This window comes from Patagioenas fasciata, chromosome 2, assembly GCF_037038585.1.
Source record: "Patagioenas fasciata isolate bPatFas1 chromosome 2, bPatFas1.hap1, whole genome shotgun sequence".
NCBI classification, from domain to species: domain Eukaryota; kingdom Metazoa; phylum Chordata; class Aves; order Columbiformes; family Columbidae; genus Patagioenas; species Patagioenas fasciata.
Window position 1 is genome coordinate 23882325 of NC_092521.1, and position 18402 is coordinate 23900726.

General features: G+C 36.9%; 1 protein-coding gene across 10 annotated transcripts in view; it reads right to left on the reverse strand.

Moving 5' to 3' along the window:
* Positions 1 to 18402, reverse strand: part of VPS13B (vacuolar protein sorting 13 homolog B) — a 449354-nt gene that overhangs the window by 79193 nt on the left and 351759 nt on the right. For all 10 annotated transcript variants that reach the window (XR_011737362.1, XM_065830344.2, XM_065830342.2 and 7 more), the window contains 4 exons: positions 16364 to 16771; positions 4210 to 4409; positions 1964 to 2171; positions 1443 to 1627 (listed from right to left, as the gene is read on the reverse strand). Coding sequence is in view for 9 of the 10 variants with exons in the window: in XM_065830344.2 (XP_065686416.1) it covers positions 1443 to 1627; positions 1964 to 2171; positions 4210 to 4409; positions 16364 to 16771 (1001 nt within the window). In the remaining variant the exon portion in view is untranslated. The remainder of the gene's footprint in view (positions 1 to 1442; positions 1628 to 1963; positions 2172 to 4209; positions 4410 to 16363; positions 16772 to 18402) is intronic.

Genomic DNA, 18402 nt, shown 5'->3' on the forward strand with positions numbered 1-18402 from the left:
CTGTCGCAGCAGCAGAACATGTGCTCCTAGAAGTCCAGCTGCACATGCCCACCTGAAGAACGGATATTCCCGCTGTACAGGGTGATATTATTACACAAGCACATACATTATGCTCATGATGTCTGTTATCTATAATGGGAGTCTAATGTAATTATACCAAAACTTGGTGTGCTGTGCTCTGAAAATACCATCCTGAAAGACAGCAAATTGCTCACTTTCATAGCAGCCTAATAGGGTCATCAAGACAGCATACAATAACACAATTTTGATCTTTGATTCAAACCTCATGCCAAGTGGAACTGATTTTTTTCCATTTAATTTTAATATTCATATAAACGAAAGGAGCTGACATTTGGCTGTCTAGAGGGCAAAGAAATTGGCAGGACACTTACATGATCTCACTAACAGTATGTGCACGGTAATAACATTATCCCATTTATCTGAGGAAGATTATCCTACTTATCCATAACTCAAAGCATATTGGTGCATAATCCAATTTTTAAAGCAATTTTTAACGTTCTAGCAATAATCAAATATAATTCAACATTTCTGAACAAATAAGAAGAATAGGGAGACACTTATTTTCCTTGACTCACAACACTAGTCTTATTAACAAGCCGACTGAAATTAAAAAGAATAATGACAGACCCAATTTGTAGTACAGAAAGGAAACTGAGATTAAAAAAAAATTAGCTAAAACCTAAACAGGTTAGCAAGGAGTAAGTGAATGTATAAAGATGAATTAGACTAGACAGGAGAGAATGTAACTACCCGATTGCGTATTTTAGAAAGCAAAGATTCTCAGGGTTAAGGATCAGTGTAATCGTGAAGTGTGGTCTATTTTTGGGTCCCAGAATCACACAAGTGCAGCACTCAGCCCTCCTTTGAAGGGCAGTTCCATGATCTCACACAATCAAACTGGATGTTCACTTTAACCCTCTGAAAGCAAAACAAGAGAAATTAGATCCTTTTCTCTCCACCCTGTGGATCTTACTAGAAGCAGCACAGCCATCTGCCATCACAGACACCAGAGAGGATGGCCAGATTGGAAATCTGAGCTCAACGATTCCACTGAAGCTTGGCTATTTCAGACCGGGTCTTTCCTCCTTGGTTTCAAATCAAATAAAGTCTTTAGGTAGTGACTGATGGATGAAATAACAGGAAGCCAGAATAAAAACTCGACATGCTTGCTAACTAGAACTGATAAATTCGGATATAGCTTATTATGTCTTGGAAAAACTTTACAGGTGAGTGGTTAAAATGTTTGCACAAGTAGTTTTAAAGCTAAAGATGTGCTTGAGCTGTGGAATTTACCTCCTATTGATTTTATAGAGCTTCTGACATCTTCTGCTCATTTTCAATAAAACAAAGCTTGAAAATATTCACTTTAGAGCAGTAACGTTCTCTTTTCTTAATTAAAGTAGAAAACTCTCATTACCCACCTGAAGAACATCTCCAAGGTCAGCAGTGCTAATATCTGGGTCTTCCGTGGTATTGAAAGGAACGGGGTTAATTCTTACAAGCGTGAGCACTCTGGGTTCTGGGTATCTCCACAACATCATTCCCGGACTATCCTCAGTTTCATTGTAAAACACAACTTCATAGGCACTGGGCAGTTTTTGCGCTTCTGTCAAATGAAAGAAAGGTATAATCTGTTATATCATTTCAAGAAAGAAACATGCTGGTTTATGAGACCAAAGTAGTTAAAAATAAACCCCTTAGGATCAAAAGGAGAGAAAATAAAAAAGCAATTTCCCTGACTTTTAAAAGATTACAGCTTAATGGAAAGAAATCAAAAACGTTGGTGTTTTGTTTTTTTCATTCTAGCAGATGTCTTTTCAATTACTTTTCAAAAAAACCCAAAGCTATTCCTTCTAAGAGGCAAGAAATCTTTAACAGGTTACTACTGCACTTTATTTATTTATTTATTTATTTTTTAAAAGAGCAATAATATTCTTCTTACCTGCATCTTGTATATACTGGAACAGGCCTGTCCTCAGATCATCGGAGGTATGCTCAGTTCTTGCGGCCTGACTCCTTTCCGCAGAAAAACAAGTGGGGAATGTACGTTCAGATATCAAAGTCTTGACAGTACCCTTTTTAGCGAGGTACTGCCACAGAAGCTCCTGAAGAAGAACTAAACAGTTCAAATGCTCTTGACCCCAGAAAACCTTTTTTTTTTTAAAAAAAAAAGAGAAGACAAAACAATTACATACTATTATTTAGTAACTTTTGAAGGGAAACTGCTCAAAATAACAAACTTCATACAGCTTTCAGCCTGCTCTGTTTAACACCTTAATTGCCTGCAAGTATCCGTAATGTGAAAAAGAAAAAAAAGAAAGAGAACAACAAGAAATCTCTACAAAACCATTTGGGAAATTTGTTCTTTTCATCATTCAAAGGAAAGCATGAATATTTACCACTTAGAATTGATACTGATGCTGCCTGGTAAAGCACAGAACTTAGAAGCCATAAGCAAGAACACAGAGCTGAGTGAAGCACATAATTCTAGGACTGGCCGCAGGTTTTGCAATTTAGGATATGACCAGAAAAACTCTTCAAGATGCAAAGTTTGAACTATTTGTTCAAATAGTTCAACGAGCATGTTGCTCCAAAAGTGGAATTCTAGAATGCATTAAAAACTGAGTGACAGAGCAAAGATGTCTAGAAAGATCATCTCAAGCACAAATATTGAGTATACACAGCATATGAACTGCATGTGCTGTAAGTTCTCATAGTGAGGTTTAAAAGTGTAAGGATTTTTGATGTTTAAAATAGAAATTTAGAAAAAATATCCAACAGAAACTGGCATTCAAAGTCCAGAAAATTCATATGCTTTATAGCAAAATAAAAGGCAAGCAGACATTCCTCTCCCCCAGCTATGACAAGCAGTGCACAAGTCCTGTAGTCTTCCTGTGCAGAAATGGGCCCAGAAGCAACAGGGAAGACAAGGAACCAACTGGCAATTAATAAAATAAAGAAAAGACTTAGAAACACTGTGGGATGAAATCAAAATCACCAGACAGTAACTTAAACTCTCTAGGTTCTGCTGCAATACAAATTAACGGTGGTAAGAGACGGAATCATGTTTAAACCTGGTAAAATCATTAGCGGTAAATAAATTAATTTGAAACAGAATTTCTAATGTTATCAGCATTCTAAATCTATTCTCCTAGACCAAATACTTAATTTTCTTTGCAAAAGCTAATTATCCCAGTGTATATATGTATTAATACATGGCTTTCTCAGATTTATAGATATTTTCCTGTTCTTTGTCAAAACCCCAAAATTTTGGGAAAAAACCCAGACATTTTATTTTCAACAACACGTAGAGGTTGTCAGCCAAGTACCTGTAAATAACAAGTAAGAAAGAAGCAGAGAAACAAACTGACTTTATTTATTAAGCCACAATTTTTTAGAACACATTTTATTCAATTAGCCCTATTCCCAGTGCTGTGGTTTTAAGAACTTCTAACGTCGATTCTGGGAAAAGACCTAATGACACAACTAAATGTCAAAATTTCATTTTTGTGTTTTATATGCTTGATTTATATATTTATTTTAAAACATTTGGTGTGTATAGATACTACAATAAAAATAATTAAAACAAGACATATCTCAAAGCCCACTTGTTTAAGTCCCACAGAATCTATTTTTCATTTCAAGAACTCCCGTGCTTCTTGGACTGGTTTCAAGTTGTGGGCACTTCCAAAAAGCAGAGGATAGCACGGAAAGCCGAGTATTAATTGCTACAAACAACAGTTTATAATTACTCTCCTGAGAAACTGGTCCAAGTTTAAAAAGAAAGGATATGTATTTCTTAAAGCTACCCCTAGGCACTACAGACACATAGCTCATGGACAGACAAACACATATATCAGAACAAGGTCCTAGATATTAAGTGTCAGTAATATGATCCAGTAGTTTTAAAGGAACACACACATACAGCTACAATACATAGCGTAAGCAGCATTTAGAAAAACCCCAAAACACCGTACACAGTTTTTCAATCAACAGTTTTACATGAAAGAACTGGTACTTATTTTAAAAGGTAAAATAAAAACCACCCCAAAGAAGCAAAACACGCCAACCCAAGGAACTGTTGTAGGCTACAAAGCTTTACAAGTTTTCATGCAATTTATTTATGAAATCTCAATCATTCAAAGCCAATCCAGCTCATCAGCAGAACCATAAGCATGTGATACGGACCTGCACCAGCCCTCCTCTCAAATCGACGTATAGTTTGGGAACAGATTGCTCTGGGCCAGGATCTCCACTGTGCTTACACCACTTGGCTTCCACATTAACAGAGCAGCAAAAAGGGCCCAACAGAGATCTGGCTCTTTCCTTCAGACTTGTCTTAAGTAGGAAATCTTTGATATCCAGGACCAAAGATGATCCATGGATTCCTAAAAAGAGAGAGAGAGACAATTAATCCTGCTGCTAGTTATTCTCCCAACATTTACATTCTTATTTCCTGAATTCACTTTAGCACGAACCTGGCAATCTGTGCCCGTGAGTGGTCGCTCACACAAGGAGTCCCACAGACTCCCATGGAAACACTCACGTGGACAGTCATTCCCCTCTCCAAGCAAAAGCATCATTGCTGAGCCACAAGACTTGGGATTTTCTTTTTTTTCCCAGCTTGCTCTTCCAACACTATTAAGCAGCTTTATATGATGTGGCAGCTACGCAGCAGGTATGTCTCACACACATTCCTTACAAGGAACTATTTGCCAAAACATTATGACTTTTTACATGTGTGAGTATTTTAAGGTTTATGAGAAGAGACATTTTTCTTTAAACTATGATTTTTTTTTTTTAAATATTAAGAACAAGAACAGCTGCTTCACTTGGTTATATTTTAAACTGACAGGAAATTTTTCAAAATAGCTATTATCTCTGCTTTTTTTCAAGTTAGTTATCATAAAAGATTGCCTCACTAGACTTTGGAGTGCTTAGCAGGAGAATAAGGGTAATGTTTGAATTCAAATAATTTGAAACAATTACTGTAACTCAAATTAATATCATGTGTTTACCTAAAAACCAGTTTAATTTAGACTTTAGACATCATAACCATTTGCACTTTACACAGCTTTATAAAACACAGAAATAATAATGCTAGGTTAGATCTATGATAGAACTTATGTACCTCATTAAAGTCACAAACATTTCTAGGAAAGAAATACCATCTAGAAATGTCACATCTCTTGTGAATTTAACTTACTGCAAGTCCCTGCTTAATAAAACAAACTGTACCTAATATCTATGCATTTCTATTGTATATTTACATGAAAAGTACTACATCTGAGGTTGGGTTAACTTTTTTTTCTCTTCTGCCGCTTGTACTTGGACTCAAAACTGAATATTGAATGTCATCATAATTTATTATGCCCACAGCTTATTTTTCTAATGAAACTGGATATTTATAAAAGGCAAAAGATGAAAAAACACCTAAGGCTTACATACACGTTTCAAGCTACAGTTCCATGTTATATTTTCATATCTTTGCTGGTAGAAAAATGCTACAAAAATACAACTCACTGTTTCGAATACATGCAGTAAAACTTCTATTAATCTCTTTAAGAATCCAGAAGGAAGTCTGTCTGCATCCTGGGAGTTATGATTTCATAAAACCGACAAATATTTTATACAATGGAAGGAAATATATTGGAGATTTCTCTTTTTTTTTTTTCTCCAGCCTCCTCTAGGAACATGGTCCAACAGTCCCTACAGCAATGATGGCATTGAATTGTGTTCAACATGAGTAGGAACCACAAATGAGAAGAATCTCTGCCTTGAGCAGTCTGGAGTTTAGTAGGAATGCTGGAGGGCTCAAGTGAGTCTTTGTCCCGTGCCAATCAGCAGGACTGTTGTCACCAGCTGGGCAAAGGGGTTTTAGCTCTGGGTTATTTAGGCCGGCTTCTGAACCCCTGCGTCTGGTCTCGTGTAACACGTTTATACGCCAGAAATTGTTCAGTGTTTTTCTGAGACTGAACTTCAGTGATAATCAATAAAACTAACATCAGCACACCCTGATGCCTCTCCGGTACCGGCTCAGACTTGAGTTGGTAAACTATGGAATGAAGCGGCTTCACATACAGCCTTAAACCAAGAAAAAGAGGTATTTTTATGGGAAGAGCTCACCCACCCTGTTATACTCAGCCTAGTTATTTTAAGAGGAACCACAATATATGGAAAATCAAATTTTTTATACTCTACATGGAACTTGATTTTAAAGAGAAGAAATTCTCAGTAACTATTGCACAATTCTGCAACATACAGAAATGTTCTATAGTTTTATTGGAATACGCGCCAAGTTGCAGAAATAACAACAGGGAAAAAGGAATGCCAGAATACAAGTGGTTTTATTTATGCTTTCTTTCACTGGGATTACACTTGGAAGGATTATGCTTTGCAGTCTTTTTCTGTTGTCATCTCAGCTCCACAAAGTACAAAGAAAACACAATATCCAACAGCTTAGAAACAGAACTGAGCATTGAGCACATAATACTGCTGGTTCAAAATCAGCAGTGCCTTTCTCAAATGCTATGTAAACAATGAGAAATGAAGACACAATTAAGAACAAGGAAGTATTGGTAAACTTTAAATAAATGAAATATTATTAATACAAGACACATCCACAGATTGTGTCCTACGAATACCAGGAAAAGCTCAGAGACACAATGAGAGATTTTTTCTTTTTCTTGCTGTGACCCAGATTGCTCTTGTATAGGCAAGAATCACACCCTTGTCTTTCCTAGCAGTTATATCTACATACTCTTTTGGAGATGAAGTCACTTTTAGTATAAAAAACACTGTGGTCTTAATAAAAAAGAAATGCAGAGAGCATTCAAATTTGCAGAAATTGATGCCTTAAGGAAGCTTAAAGAAAACAAATTACAATCGACAAGTTTGTGCAAACTCTAAAATGCAATAGTAAATAAAGAGATCCCTGGGCCTAAGTGAGGCTTCAATGGGGTACCATTGCTATGAATATCCTAAAAGGATGACATTAGAAAAGGAATAATCTCACATTCTAAGGGAAAGGAGTGAAGAAATACCAGTATGCACTAGAAGGGAGCTTACTTTAAGATTGTCAAATGCCATACTAACATTCAAAGGATATGCTCAGTCAGTGAAGTTGCTTTCCTATCACTAAAACAATAATCTCAGAACAGGTAAAGATGCAAAATAATTCTCCTGCTTTTCTTTCCCCTATTTTCAGTCAGTCCTTGCACACATCTCTCACACAAACTTCTATTGTAGAATTATAACTTCACTTTAAACAGATTAAATCAAAGTCTCCATTTGAAGTGAACTTGAGATGGCACCACACATAAGTAATATATCTTCATAAACGATTGTTGTGATATGTAGAAGTTAACTTGTTCTGTTTGGATTATTGCTCATGAACACCAACACACTTTTCAGTACGTGCAATAATTTACTTCTAGGAACAAATAGTTTCATGACTTCTAAAATACTCCTCCGAGAGACTAATAAATATGAAGTACTTGCTTTGGACAGTGTTTAAAAAATGCTGCCAGCCCTTTGCTCTCAGACTCCACCCAGAGCCACAATAGCACCACAATCCGCTGCTGCGCTCCCTGAGCAAAACACAGCTCCCCCCAGGCTTCTGTGTGCCAGCGGAAGGGTCGCCTTTGCGACAACATATGCTCAAAAGGAATATCCAGGTATTTTTATGCTGTTGGAAACAATGTAGGAGGGTTTGAAAAAAAGCTAGCACTTGCTTGGTAATGTCGAGAAATTAGCTTGCTTGCAAATTAAAGATGGAGATATGACAAAAGAACAGTGAAGAAAATTTACTAAAAGACAACATTTGCTTTGATATTCTAACATCTTTTTTTTAGTAGTAGAGACTTGATTCGCGCTGACATTTACGACGACATAGCACAGAATCTGAGTACCCTAGCATAGTTTTAAATACAGTTATATTAGGGTTTATCTGTAATTATGATAGGGTTATATCAGCATTTACCAATAATATGAGAGTTCATGTTTCATTAACTGCCCTGTGTGCACAAAGCTATTTCTGTGTATAAAAAGAAAAAGAGTTGGCCCATTTTAATAGATGCAGCAAATACGTTAAAACAAGCCTTGCCTCATAGTAACAGTCGCTTAGTGTTTAGGCAAAACAGGTGTTGAGAAAGAGTTATGCTATTTTTCCTGGTTTGCAGACAAATAAAATGTTTTGTCATTAACTATGGACTTTCTGTTTTCGAAAACATTTTAAAATACTGATATTTGAATAAACTCCAAACGAAACCAGCAGAAATGCAGCAGGAGGTTTTTTTCCTTCTATTATGTTCTGTGCATTTGCTCTTCCTTAAATAGCTGCAAATCCTGCTCGGTTTGTTGCAAGACAGAACATTATTTTGATTGGCAAAATTCTATATGGGAACAGAGTTTTAAGAAAATGGGAACACGTATTATAATAAACCTAGCAAATGGCACTGGCCTATAGTAGAGTTATTTTTTGAAAAGCCTCTTGGAAGCCAGTAGCTTTGCTATGGACCATAATACTAAGAAGAAAAATGGCTCTTCTGAGTTTGGGGTGGCTCAGAAGCAAGACTGTGTCCCAGAGCACAGAGTCTGCTGTGCTGGTTCGAACTGGGCAAGATGCCACTGAGTGCTGTGGTCTGCACCGATCGTGGGGGCCACAGGCTGCACTCTCAGCCCCACATCGCCGTGTGCTATGAGGGACCATGTCCGGGCTCCCCCACGGGCCCTCCAGGGCTGGGTGGCAGAGGGACAACCCATCTCCTGAAGGTTAATTAGCAAGCAGTTCTCCTTCCTACCTTCTGCTTTAATGCCACATATTACTAATGTGACAATCTGTGATATTTGTTCCTGAGCATTCACTCTTCATTTTTGCACCTTTAGTAGCTAGTTTAACATTGTGAAACATACTAAGAGAGCTTTGAATACATAAATATGTTGTTATATCTGGTATATTGATACAATTGATATTGATACATGATTTGTTTCTTAAGAAAACTTCGGATGCAGCATGTAATGAGTTATTATACTACAGTTGCAGTGCTCTGCTGACACGTATTCTCTACAAACCAGCTTCTGAGAAGAAAGGATGACAAAGCTACGAAAATAATTACAGGGGAAATAGTGCATTTAATTTAAGAGTCAGCCAAAGTACTCAAGTTTGGAAACAGTAGTAGCAAACAAATGGTAAGACCAAGTAAAGGACAATATTCCAGGAGAGATTTACTTAACAATCCATGGACCGCACTGGATTTCTCATTAGTCTCTAGTTGAATCTTATGATAATTCATTCTCCCCACGAGAACAATATTTACACATTACTAATTAACTATTCTTTAGCGAAAGAGTTTTCCAGCATTACATGGGGACACGTGGGCTCTGTAAAAACATGAGATGTGTAACACACGGTAAACAGAAAGTAATGATCTTGAACAGGCCAAACCCTTGAATTCGTCACTAATAAATGTCCCCATGCATTCAGCAGTCCTGGCTGCTGGGAGCCTGTTTTCTTCAAGTACTTCAAACACTAAAATCCAGGAACATTTATTATTTTAATCCATTACAGGCAGTGCTTGATTTAACTTTATTGGTTGTGGTGGTGGTAGTGGTTATAGTGGGGGTAAAGCTATGTTCTTTTACACATCATTTCAAAAGGGCTTAATTATATTTTATAGCTCAGGCCAGGAATCCTGCTTGTTTTGTGTCTAACAAGGTTCAAATGGAGTTCAGGTCAGCGATGAATCAGAAGAGACGTCAAAGATGGTTATCTATTTGAAGTGGGCTCCTCTCCCTTAAAGAATAACTGGGCAGGTACATCATGTTCATTACACTGCTCCATACTAAATAGCTCAAAAGTCTCAATTCACTTGTTGATTTGGCAATTTTTGGTTTTGTGATGCCTGATCAGAGAGGGCATACTAAAGTTAAGATCTAAAGGGATTTTAACTTCTGGTCAAGACTATCTTTGGTACACAATAATGCAGAATATATTTGTAAAGCTCTGTATTGCCCTATCTTATTCTAATTACGTGGAGAGAAATACATAATGGAAAACAACAATAATAGTGTTCATTTTGCAATTTTGAGTTCAGCTTTCAAAACTGAGTGCTATACTGACATCAGTGATACTTCGTTCTTCTATCACAAACATTTTATTTTTAGATATCAGCAGTTTCAGAAAAGTGACTAAATATTCTTAATCCAGCTTTAGAGATGGGCGTGGAGAGGTTCTTCAATAATTAAAAAAAAAGTATTCTCACAACTTAATTTTAGGTGGTTGAAAACTTTTGTTTATTTTCAGGATATAGCTGGTACCTGCAACTGTCACTGTTGTAGATAATCAGCACTACTAAAAAATCAGTCACTGAATGATTGCACAGTAAATGAAGCATTACAAAATAGTGGATGCCACTCAAAATGTAGCCCTAGTTGCCACAAGGCTGAATTAAAATTACAGCTTTGGTGTCTTGTTCCACTGCTCCGTGCTCGATCCACTGTATTTCCACTGTTTTTATACACTAAATAGTCCATAAACTAGAGGGTAACTTTTCTTTATAACTAAGCCATCCTGAAGAAAGTGCCTGGCAGCACCTGAGCTTTTTGAGCCTCTATAACCAGGTGAATTATGCCCGTGGAAGTTTGAGGCTTCATAGATACACTCAGGCCACACAATTTGAACAGGTTTCTCCATGCTCTTGGAATCTAGCTCCCCAGGATAAAGGCCCATCCAGGTCCAGGCTTCTACATTCCATTTTTCTCCTCTCTGACCTCTCCCTTCTTTATACAGTTTTTTGAATTCTCTTTTGTGCTAGCATGATCATCAACATGTACCTGTCCAGTGAGCCAGCTGTAGGAGATGATCCTGCTGGAACCTTTTCTCTCCTGTTGGATTAGTTTTTGGACAGTTCGGTGCCCTGATTCAACTCACAGAACAGCTGCCCAAGTACCACTGCCAGCACAAGGCAGAGTGTGGAAACGCACAGACAGAGCAACCAAAACTTCCTATGGAATCGCACCTTTTGTTTGGGCAGCAAGCTGGTGAACTCATCCCATAAAAATATTCTTGTCGTAGAAAAAGAAGATACGCGTTGCCAGTATATCAACAATTTAAACAACTTAACAAACTGGTCCTAAAGACTGGGCAATAATTCCTAATCTCTCTGTTCTCCACGAAAATGCTGTATCACCCACTACTGCCACATGTATCCCTGAACACACAGAACAAAAGAAATTCCAGTCTTAAAAAATACGCAATTACTTTCACAATAAAAGTTGTAGAGTTTACAATAAAAACTGAAGAGATTACAAAAACAACCATATTTGTTCTGAATCGAATTTCACTTGGAGTCTACTTTTTAATGTCATTTCAGCTGTAAATGCAGTTCTACTAAATTAGTGCACAATGTCCTGAATGAAGAAGCTACTTTTTTTTTTCTTCCCCTCCCCCCACAGCCCAAGTTTAAGTGCTAGTTCATCAGTAGCAATTCTGAAGCCTGTACAAAGTACCGCTAGGGAATCTGACCAGGATTAATAGTGGTACTCGGTCCTGGGATTACGTGGTGTCTTGTTTCATGGATTTTGGGCCATCTGTTCTTCCCTCCTACATTATACTCCTGCAGAACCATAAACGCACCTCCACCTCAGGGACTATAGAAAGGAATTAGAATTCTTCTGCTTTTCATTATCACAAGATTCAGTAACTCATTTCATTGTCAGGATAATCCCCTTTTACTCTTTCTTTTGCGCTTGCAGGGTACGCCTAAATGACAAATAAAATCCCAGATGTTAGAGACCTGATGAGGTCTCCACCTTTTCTTGAGTGTTGGGTTTAAGCTACTTGGGACGCGGTGTCAAATCTGACAGGACCTTGATGCCCACACCCAATATTCATTAAGGTTTGTTAGTGATTTGTATAGCTGTCTACAGGCTGCAGTTCCACCTCAGTCCTCAGTGGCCATTTAAATATTTAGTTCGTCCTCTGGCTTTTACTGACAAAGAATTAATTTCCTATTGTTCAAGAGTTTATATTTCTTTCTAAAAGTAACAATGGTCTTCTGGGTGTTGTAAATGGCTTGTTACTGCTGCATATTATTTTAGGTAGTCATATCTAATTTAATGTTTTATTTCCCCACGGGCTAACTTGCATATCTGCAGCATCCAAAGGCTATGACAACGCCTTAGCAGAGTTTTCTCGAGGGAGTCAGTTAACTCCAAAACAAAGTTTGCTCTCTGCTCCACCAATTAATAGCTGCATTTAATTTTTAATATTTCAGTAAAGTATCTTAAGTCTGCAGTTTCTTTCAGGCTTAGTTAAAATACTTGTGATCATCACATGTTCAACTAGTGTTTATTTTTTCCCTTATTTATATGGTAAAGTAATCAACTCTGCATACGGGAGGAAGGGCTAGGGAACTCTGTCTATGATATTTGGAGTATTTTATGTCTGTAATTCTCTAAGTTCAGACACTGAACTGCAAGACTCCCCTCCTGTGTCCAGCCAGGGCAAAGTAAAGCTCCACCGAGAAGCTGTAGGCTTCTTGCCATCTTTCACTCTGGGGAGAGTACAGTCCTCAGCTTCTCTCATTCATCTGCTCTTTTGGCAGGTAGGTAGTGCTAATTTCAACACCAAACCTGAACTAACTGAAAGCCATCAGCTCAGAATTGCATTCTGTTTCCTAGTATTTATTGCTAAAAATTATTTCAAATTAATGGCACGTGATTGTTCTGGAGTGAGCTACATACCTGAAGTGTGTTACCAACCCATCTCACATCTGACAGGGCACATGGTACTCGAGAGCTCTAGTTGCTTTATAGAACGTGACACATACTTCAGAGGACAAAAATCACTGAATCAGCTCTAATGATAGTTCTTGAACTTGAGGTTTTCATCAACAATACAAATAAGCTGCCAAAATTAGCTAAATGTTTGTCATTTGCTTGGATGAAATGAGTACAAGTTTTAACTTATAATTCTAAGCCACAAAATATAAAATGGCAACAGATAATTATTTTATTTAGCATCATTATAACTTAAACTCCTACCCAGAAAAACTATACTGGTAGCCTCTTCTAAAGTAAAATTAATAGTATTTTTTTGTTGTTGTTTAAAGGGATTTTTTTTTCCCCAGTACACTGTGTCACATTCTACAATAGTATTACTTTACTAAAATCAAAATACTCAGGATTTCAGCATAAGTACAGAGGAGAACATGAGTATTCTAGCAGTAATAGTAACCACGTTGTTTTAAGTAACTGCTGTATTAAACCACAAAAAATATGCAAAAAATGAAGTCCCTTGATACACTAAAGGTCTGAGGTAGTGTAACAGTGCAGCAGGATACGCAGAAATGGCCATGTTCTAATTTGATCCAACTGCAATGTTCAACACTTACAATCTATTTTTTTATACGTGAAATAATTCAACTAATTGGCCCCTCTGTTTTTCAGAAGCTGTAACTTTTTCCTTTCGTAAGAAATTAAGAAGAAAAATTCAAACAGAAGGCCATTAGCTTCTATGATTAAACAAGGCAATTCTAGAGGGAAAATGGATCATTAAAAAAAAAGTTTTATGGCAAGCTTCTTTCTTAATTTCAGCTACAAAAAAATAAAAATCAAAGCATTACGCAAGGTCATGCACTTTTGTTTCTCGCCCTAAAATGGAGGAAAAATGCCGACAATACATTCTTGCAAAGTTTTTTTGCTAAATAATTCCTAGCAAATAGGATTCTTTACAAACCAGTTTCACCTCCTACATTAAAACTCATCTGGAAAAGGGATTGTTTACACTGTTTATAAAACACTGCCACATAAAATGTGTAAAAAACCATATTTCACTAAAAATAGCTTGCGTAAGTAAGAGATTAGAGTAGTTTCTACTGCTATAATTGCTCCTTTGTAGTTTTTTCCATGATGTTTTTGAACAGTGTTTTTAACTATGTTTATTAAAGTCCACACATCAAAAAGGATCAAAGAGAAAGCTAGTGAGAACCAAAGAAACCCCAAGCGTATTGTGTTGTCTCACTGGGGAGTTATGCAGATTCAAGTAAACAAGTGCAAATTGTTGAGGTTTTAATGAAAATTTTATACAATTATTGTATCTGAAGTCATTCTATGTAATAACATCTGTACAGCAGATGGCCATACTGTACAAAAGGCAAGCAATGCTCCTTTTTCTTCCTCTGTTTTAACAGTACATCTGAGATGACTACTTTTGTCATTGTGCTTAGTTTGGTTCAGCAAATAATTCGTAAAATGCAGCTGCTGCAGATGGTCACAATAGTTATTTGACTGTAAAATCAAAGACATAGTGAAGTATTTGCGTATTAGTTTCATACTATTAAAAAAAAAGTCTGACATTAACCCTCAGCTCAAAAGGTATATCTATAAAAACTTTTGTAAAAAGAAAAGTAGTGAAAAACTGACATATTTAAATACTCCTTGCTCCCAAGGCACAGCTACTACCTTTTATTTTTTTGAGTTAGCTTGCATAAAACAGACCTAGTTAGTAACTGTGCTATTCTTCTGAAGTATTTTAAACACAAGATTATGATACTGTTTCCCACACACTGAGTAATTTATCTCCTTTTCTGAAGTTATAATTTCACTTTGGTTTCTATCAGCACTTCAATTTCAAATTAATAATTTTAAATAAAAATCCAAACAATTTATGAAAAGAATTTTTGACAGTTTCAATGAGTTTTGTGGAAATGTGTCTTTCGCACTTCTTGAAACTTAAAACGTTTTATTGCACCGTCACAATAGCATGCAAAACCTCACGCACATGTCTTTTTTTATAAAGCAAAGATAAAGCAACTTTAACTGGGAAAATGTGAGTCTGTTGATGTCTATTTATTGTCTGGTTATGAAAGATTTTCATTTAGAATATCTCATCTCCATTTTCCTTATATTCAGCATCAGTACTGCTTTGCTTAACAACGCTTGCCAGACTAAAAGCATATTGAAGGTTCACGTATAGCTCGTGACATGAAAAATAGATTGGATTCCTCAGACTGCCAGAAGAATTAAGAAACAGAACTTCGTAGCAGAATGTTTCTGAGGCTTAATGTGCAAGGCAAGGTATGTCGTCTTTCTGGGAGGATGAAAAACTCCCGGGTAAGTGATATACGCTGCTGAGTTGGCCAAATTGCTCTGCAGCACAGTGATGGAACGGGCTCAGCTTTGATATATTGAAGCTTGCTGTGGATACCATAATGTACCATGGGACGGATAATGTATAAATGGTGGAGAGGAAGTGATGGAAGGAAAGAGGATTATTACACTGAAAGAAAACTAGAACTACTTAAGGGATATTAGAAAGGCTTTTTACTCAGTTGCTGCACTTTCTGTGCTAGGGTTGCGATCCGATTGTAAAAGCGTGGGAACATAGGCACCGTTCCTGCCCGTGCTGCTGTTTATTTACAGATAAATCAAGAGTTTCAGGCTCCAGAACTTTTACAGGCTTTCACATCCTGAAAACCTTACATTTTTCATTTTTAACTTTTAAAACAATAAAGCAGCACTAGAACTTGCTTGCATGAGGAGAAATATTTCTGATGCAAAAGAAATAAATCACCACCTCGCTTGGCCTAGAACTTGTTCCTCTCAGCTACAGACCATTTTATCTCACAAACTACTCTGCCAACTACCTACATGTGGCTCACCTCCACATCACGTAAACATACCATCTTATTAATTTTATTAAAAGACTAATAAAACAATTTACAGAGATACTCAAAATGTCTTCATTTAAAATGAGTCTCTGGCACCCTGTTAATTGTGCCCAAGGTGTAAAGGTCCTCTCAGCTCTGCAGTAATGAGGCCGGAGCGCCTGTTTTCCCTGGGTGACTCTCAGCCGTGCAGAGGAAGCATGTAAAAAGTTAAAACTTCATAAGCCTGGAGGAGAATAATGGTATGACCCAATATTTACATAGCAGCCTATGTCAGGGCTCTGAACGTTTTGTTTTCTATTTTTTTGAACAGAAATATAGAGTCCTAACAAGAAAATGTAGTTACAGAGTGAAAACTGTCAAAATTTTACCCTTTGAAGTACGTGCTGAATTATAAGAATACTAGTTCTTGTAGCTACTATTCCAGCCAGAAATCTGTCAATAAATTAGTAATTACAAGCTAGGGGATATTAACTACAAAATTAAGCACTTTTGGGTGCTGCCTGACTGAAAGGAAAAATCGGGTAATGGAGTCTATGAGGGACTTGCTATTTTCTGCTGTGGATGTATTATGTTAGCTAGAGGAGCTCCCCTCAACGCCCCAGGCTTTCAAATGGTACCTAGACCACCATGTGAACAAACCGGTAGCACCTGCAACTTTCAAAAGCTCTTACCTGCAGTTTTATGTCCACTTCTAACATTCAGGCTCCCACTGAGGTTTGATAAAGAGACTAACAAACAAGGTTTACTGGGATGTGGGATGGTTTCCATAGAAACAACAATTTGAACAGTGTGAATGGAAATTTTCTGGAAGCAGGAAAGGGCTCGCCACAAGTTTTCTTGTCCTGAAGCCTTTTGCGCAGCGTTGCTATGTGCTGCAGGTAGCAAATCCCTTGTACAGGGGTGTTTGGTTATGGAAGTGACCTCTTCCTCCGGGATGACGCTAGCTGACGGGGTAGCCTCCTTCCTGGGCTCATCGTCTTTTGTGGTTACGATTTTCTTCAAAAACTGGTTTATTTGATCGAGTCTGACACAACTGAGATTTGTTTTCAAAGGTTTCGATATGTCCACATTTATGTCAGCTGTAGGAGAGAATTGGAGAAAGAAATAGGAGAAGCTGTAGTGCAATTATTCACGCAATGAAAAAATATTAGGTATTTAATGGAGAGAAGATTATTTGTACCATGTTTCATTAAAGTGACTGAATCGAGGGTAAAATATAATGAAACAATATTTTAAAGAATAAATCTGAATTAAAACATAATGAAAAGTACGGTAAGCAATCTTCACTATATACAGCTTTAAAGTAAGAAACATGTCACAATATCGATCTTATTTCCTTGTTTCTTCCCCACGATCACCACAGTTATCTGAAAGATGTGCACTTGATTCAAGCGTGTAGGAGGGTAAATACATTAGTCCTTTTGTGTCAAAATGAAAATATACTTTACACTCCCTTGAGTTTTACATCCAGTAGAACTATTTGACTAAACTCCAAAGCCAACAGCAAACATTTTCAACACACTTAAATGAGTGAATAAAGTGTATACTCTGTTGTTTCCTACATGGCAAATAGATGATATTTTTCAATGCATTTTCTAGCTGAAAAGTGAAATAAAAAGCAAATATAAAACCTGAGGTATGGTAGATTTCTTTGTTTTCTAGGGAGACTGGAATAACTTAGTATTTTTTAAAATGTTCTTTGTCTCCATAGTAAAGGATTTTTGTACTTCCTAGACTGTTAAAAGTCTCACAGAATTTTTAGAAATCACAATTAATATGAACAACATTGATAATGATATTCCTAGTAGCTTAGATGTTGCAATTACCAAGATTATTTCACAGATGGGAAGTAGGATTTTATGATGGTTGAAACTTATTTCTGTGCTGCTATCTGCCTTTTTATCAGTATATCATGGAAATCCAGCTTTAACTTAGTTTTTAAAATTTTGCATTTCAAATTTAGCTTTCACCCAGTCAAGAGACAGCAACCCTGAACAGGGGAAAAACTGCGCTTCTCACTTGTCTATTTGATTCCTACCACCCCACCCCCAAGAACAAAAAATGACTAAAATCCTGTGCATATATCTTACCCAGATTTAATGTTCAAAGAAAACATCACTACGTAGTTTCAAGTTTCACTATAAATATATATCGGAAACACCGTTTGTTGAAAGTTTTATGCGGATTAATGAACATTTCACCAAAATTAGGACCTAGTTTCAAGTTGTCCTGGATCATGTTCTACTTTTAATACTGATGCAAACTGATGAGCTTGATTCTCCAACTCTTCAGGTAAACAACAAGTATTTACCACAATGGTAAAGGGCTGCAGGGGCAGAGGTTCAGAGCTGCTCTTCAGCACAGGCTTATCCTGACTTCAGAGAGTCCCAAACACAGGGCAAAGCAATTTTCTGACTCCCCAAAATATCTGGGGGTCTAAATTGCAGTTAGATACTTCAGTATCTGAACAGATCAGTCTCTGAATTTTAAACTAGCACATTTTTCTACAAAGCTAAGAGCAACATAACAATGGCCATGTAAGATTTTTTTTTTACAGCTGAATTAAAAAACCCATAACAATTTTAGAAAAAGTCTGTAGTACTCCACAAGCCACAGCTAACTGAAATTTAAGACTGAAAAACTATTTTAATTGTAACTTGCAATTTTAGTTAATGGTTTTCTGAAAATGCTCTTTTGTGCTAAAAGCCTT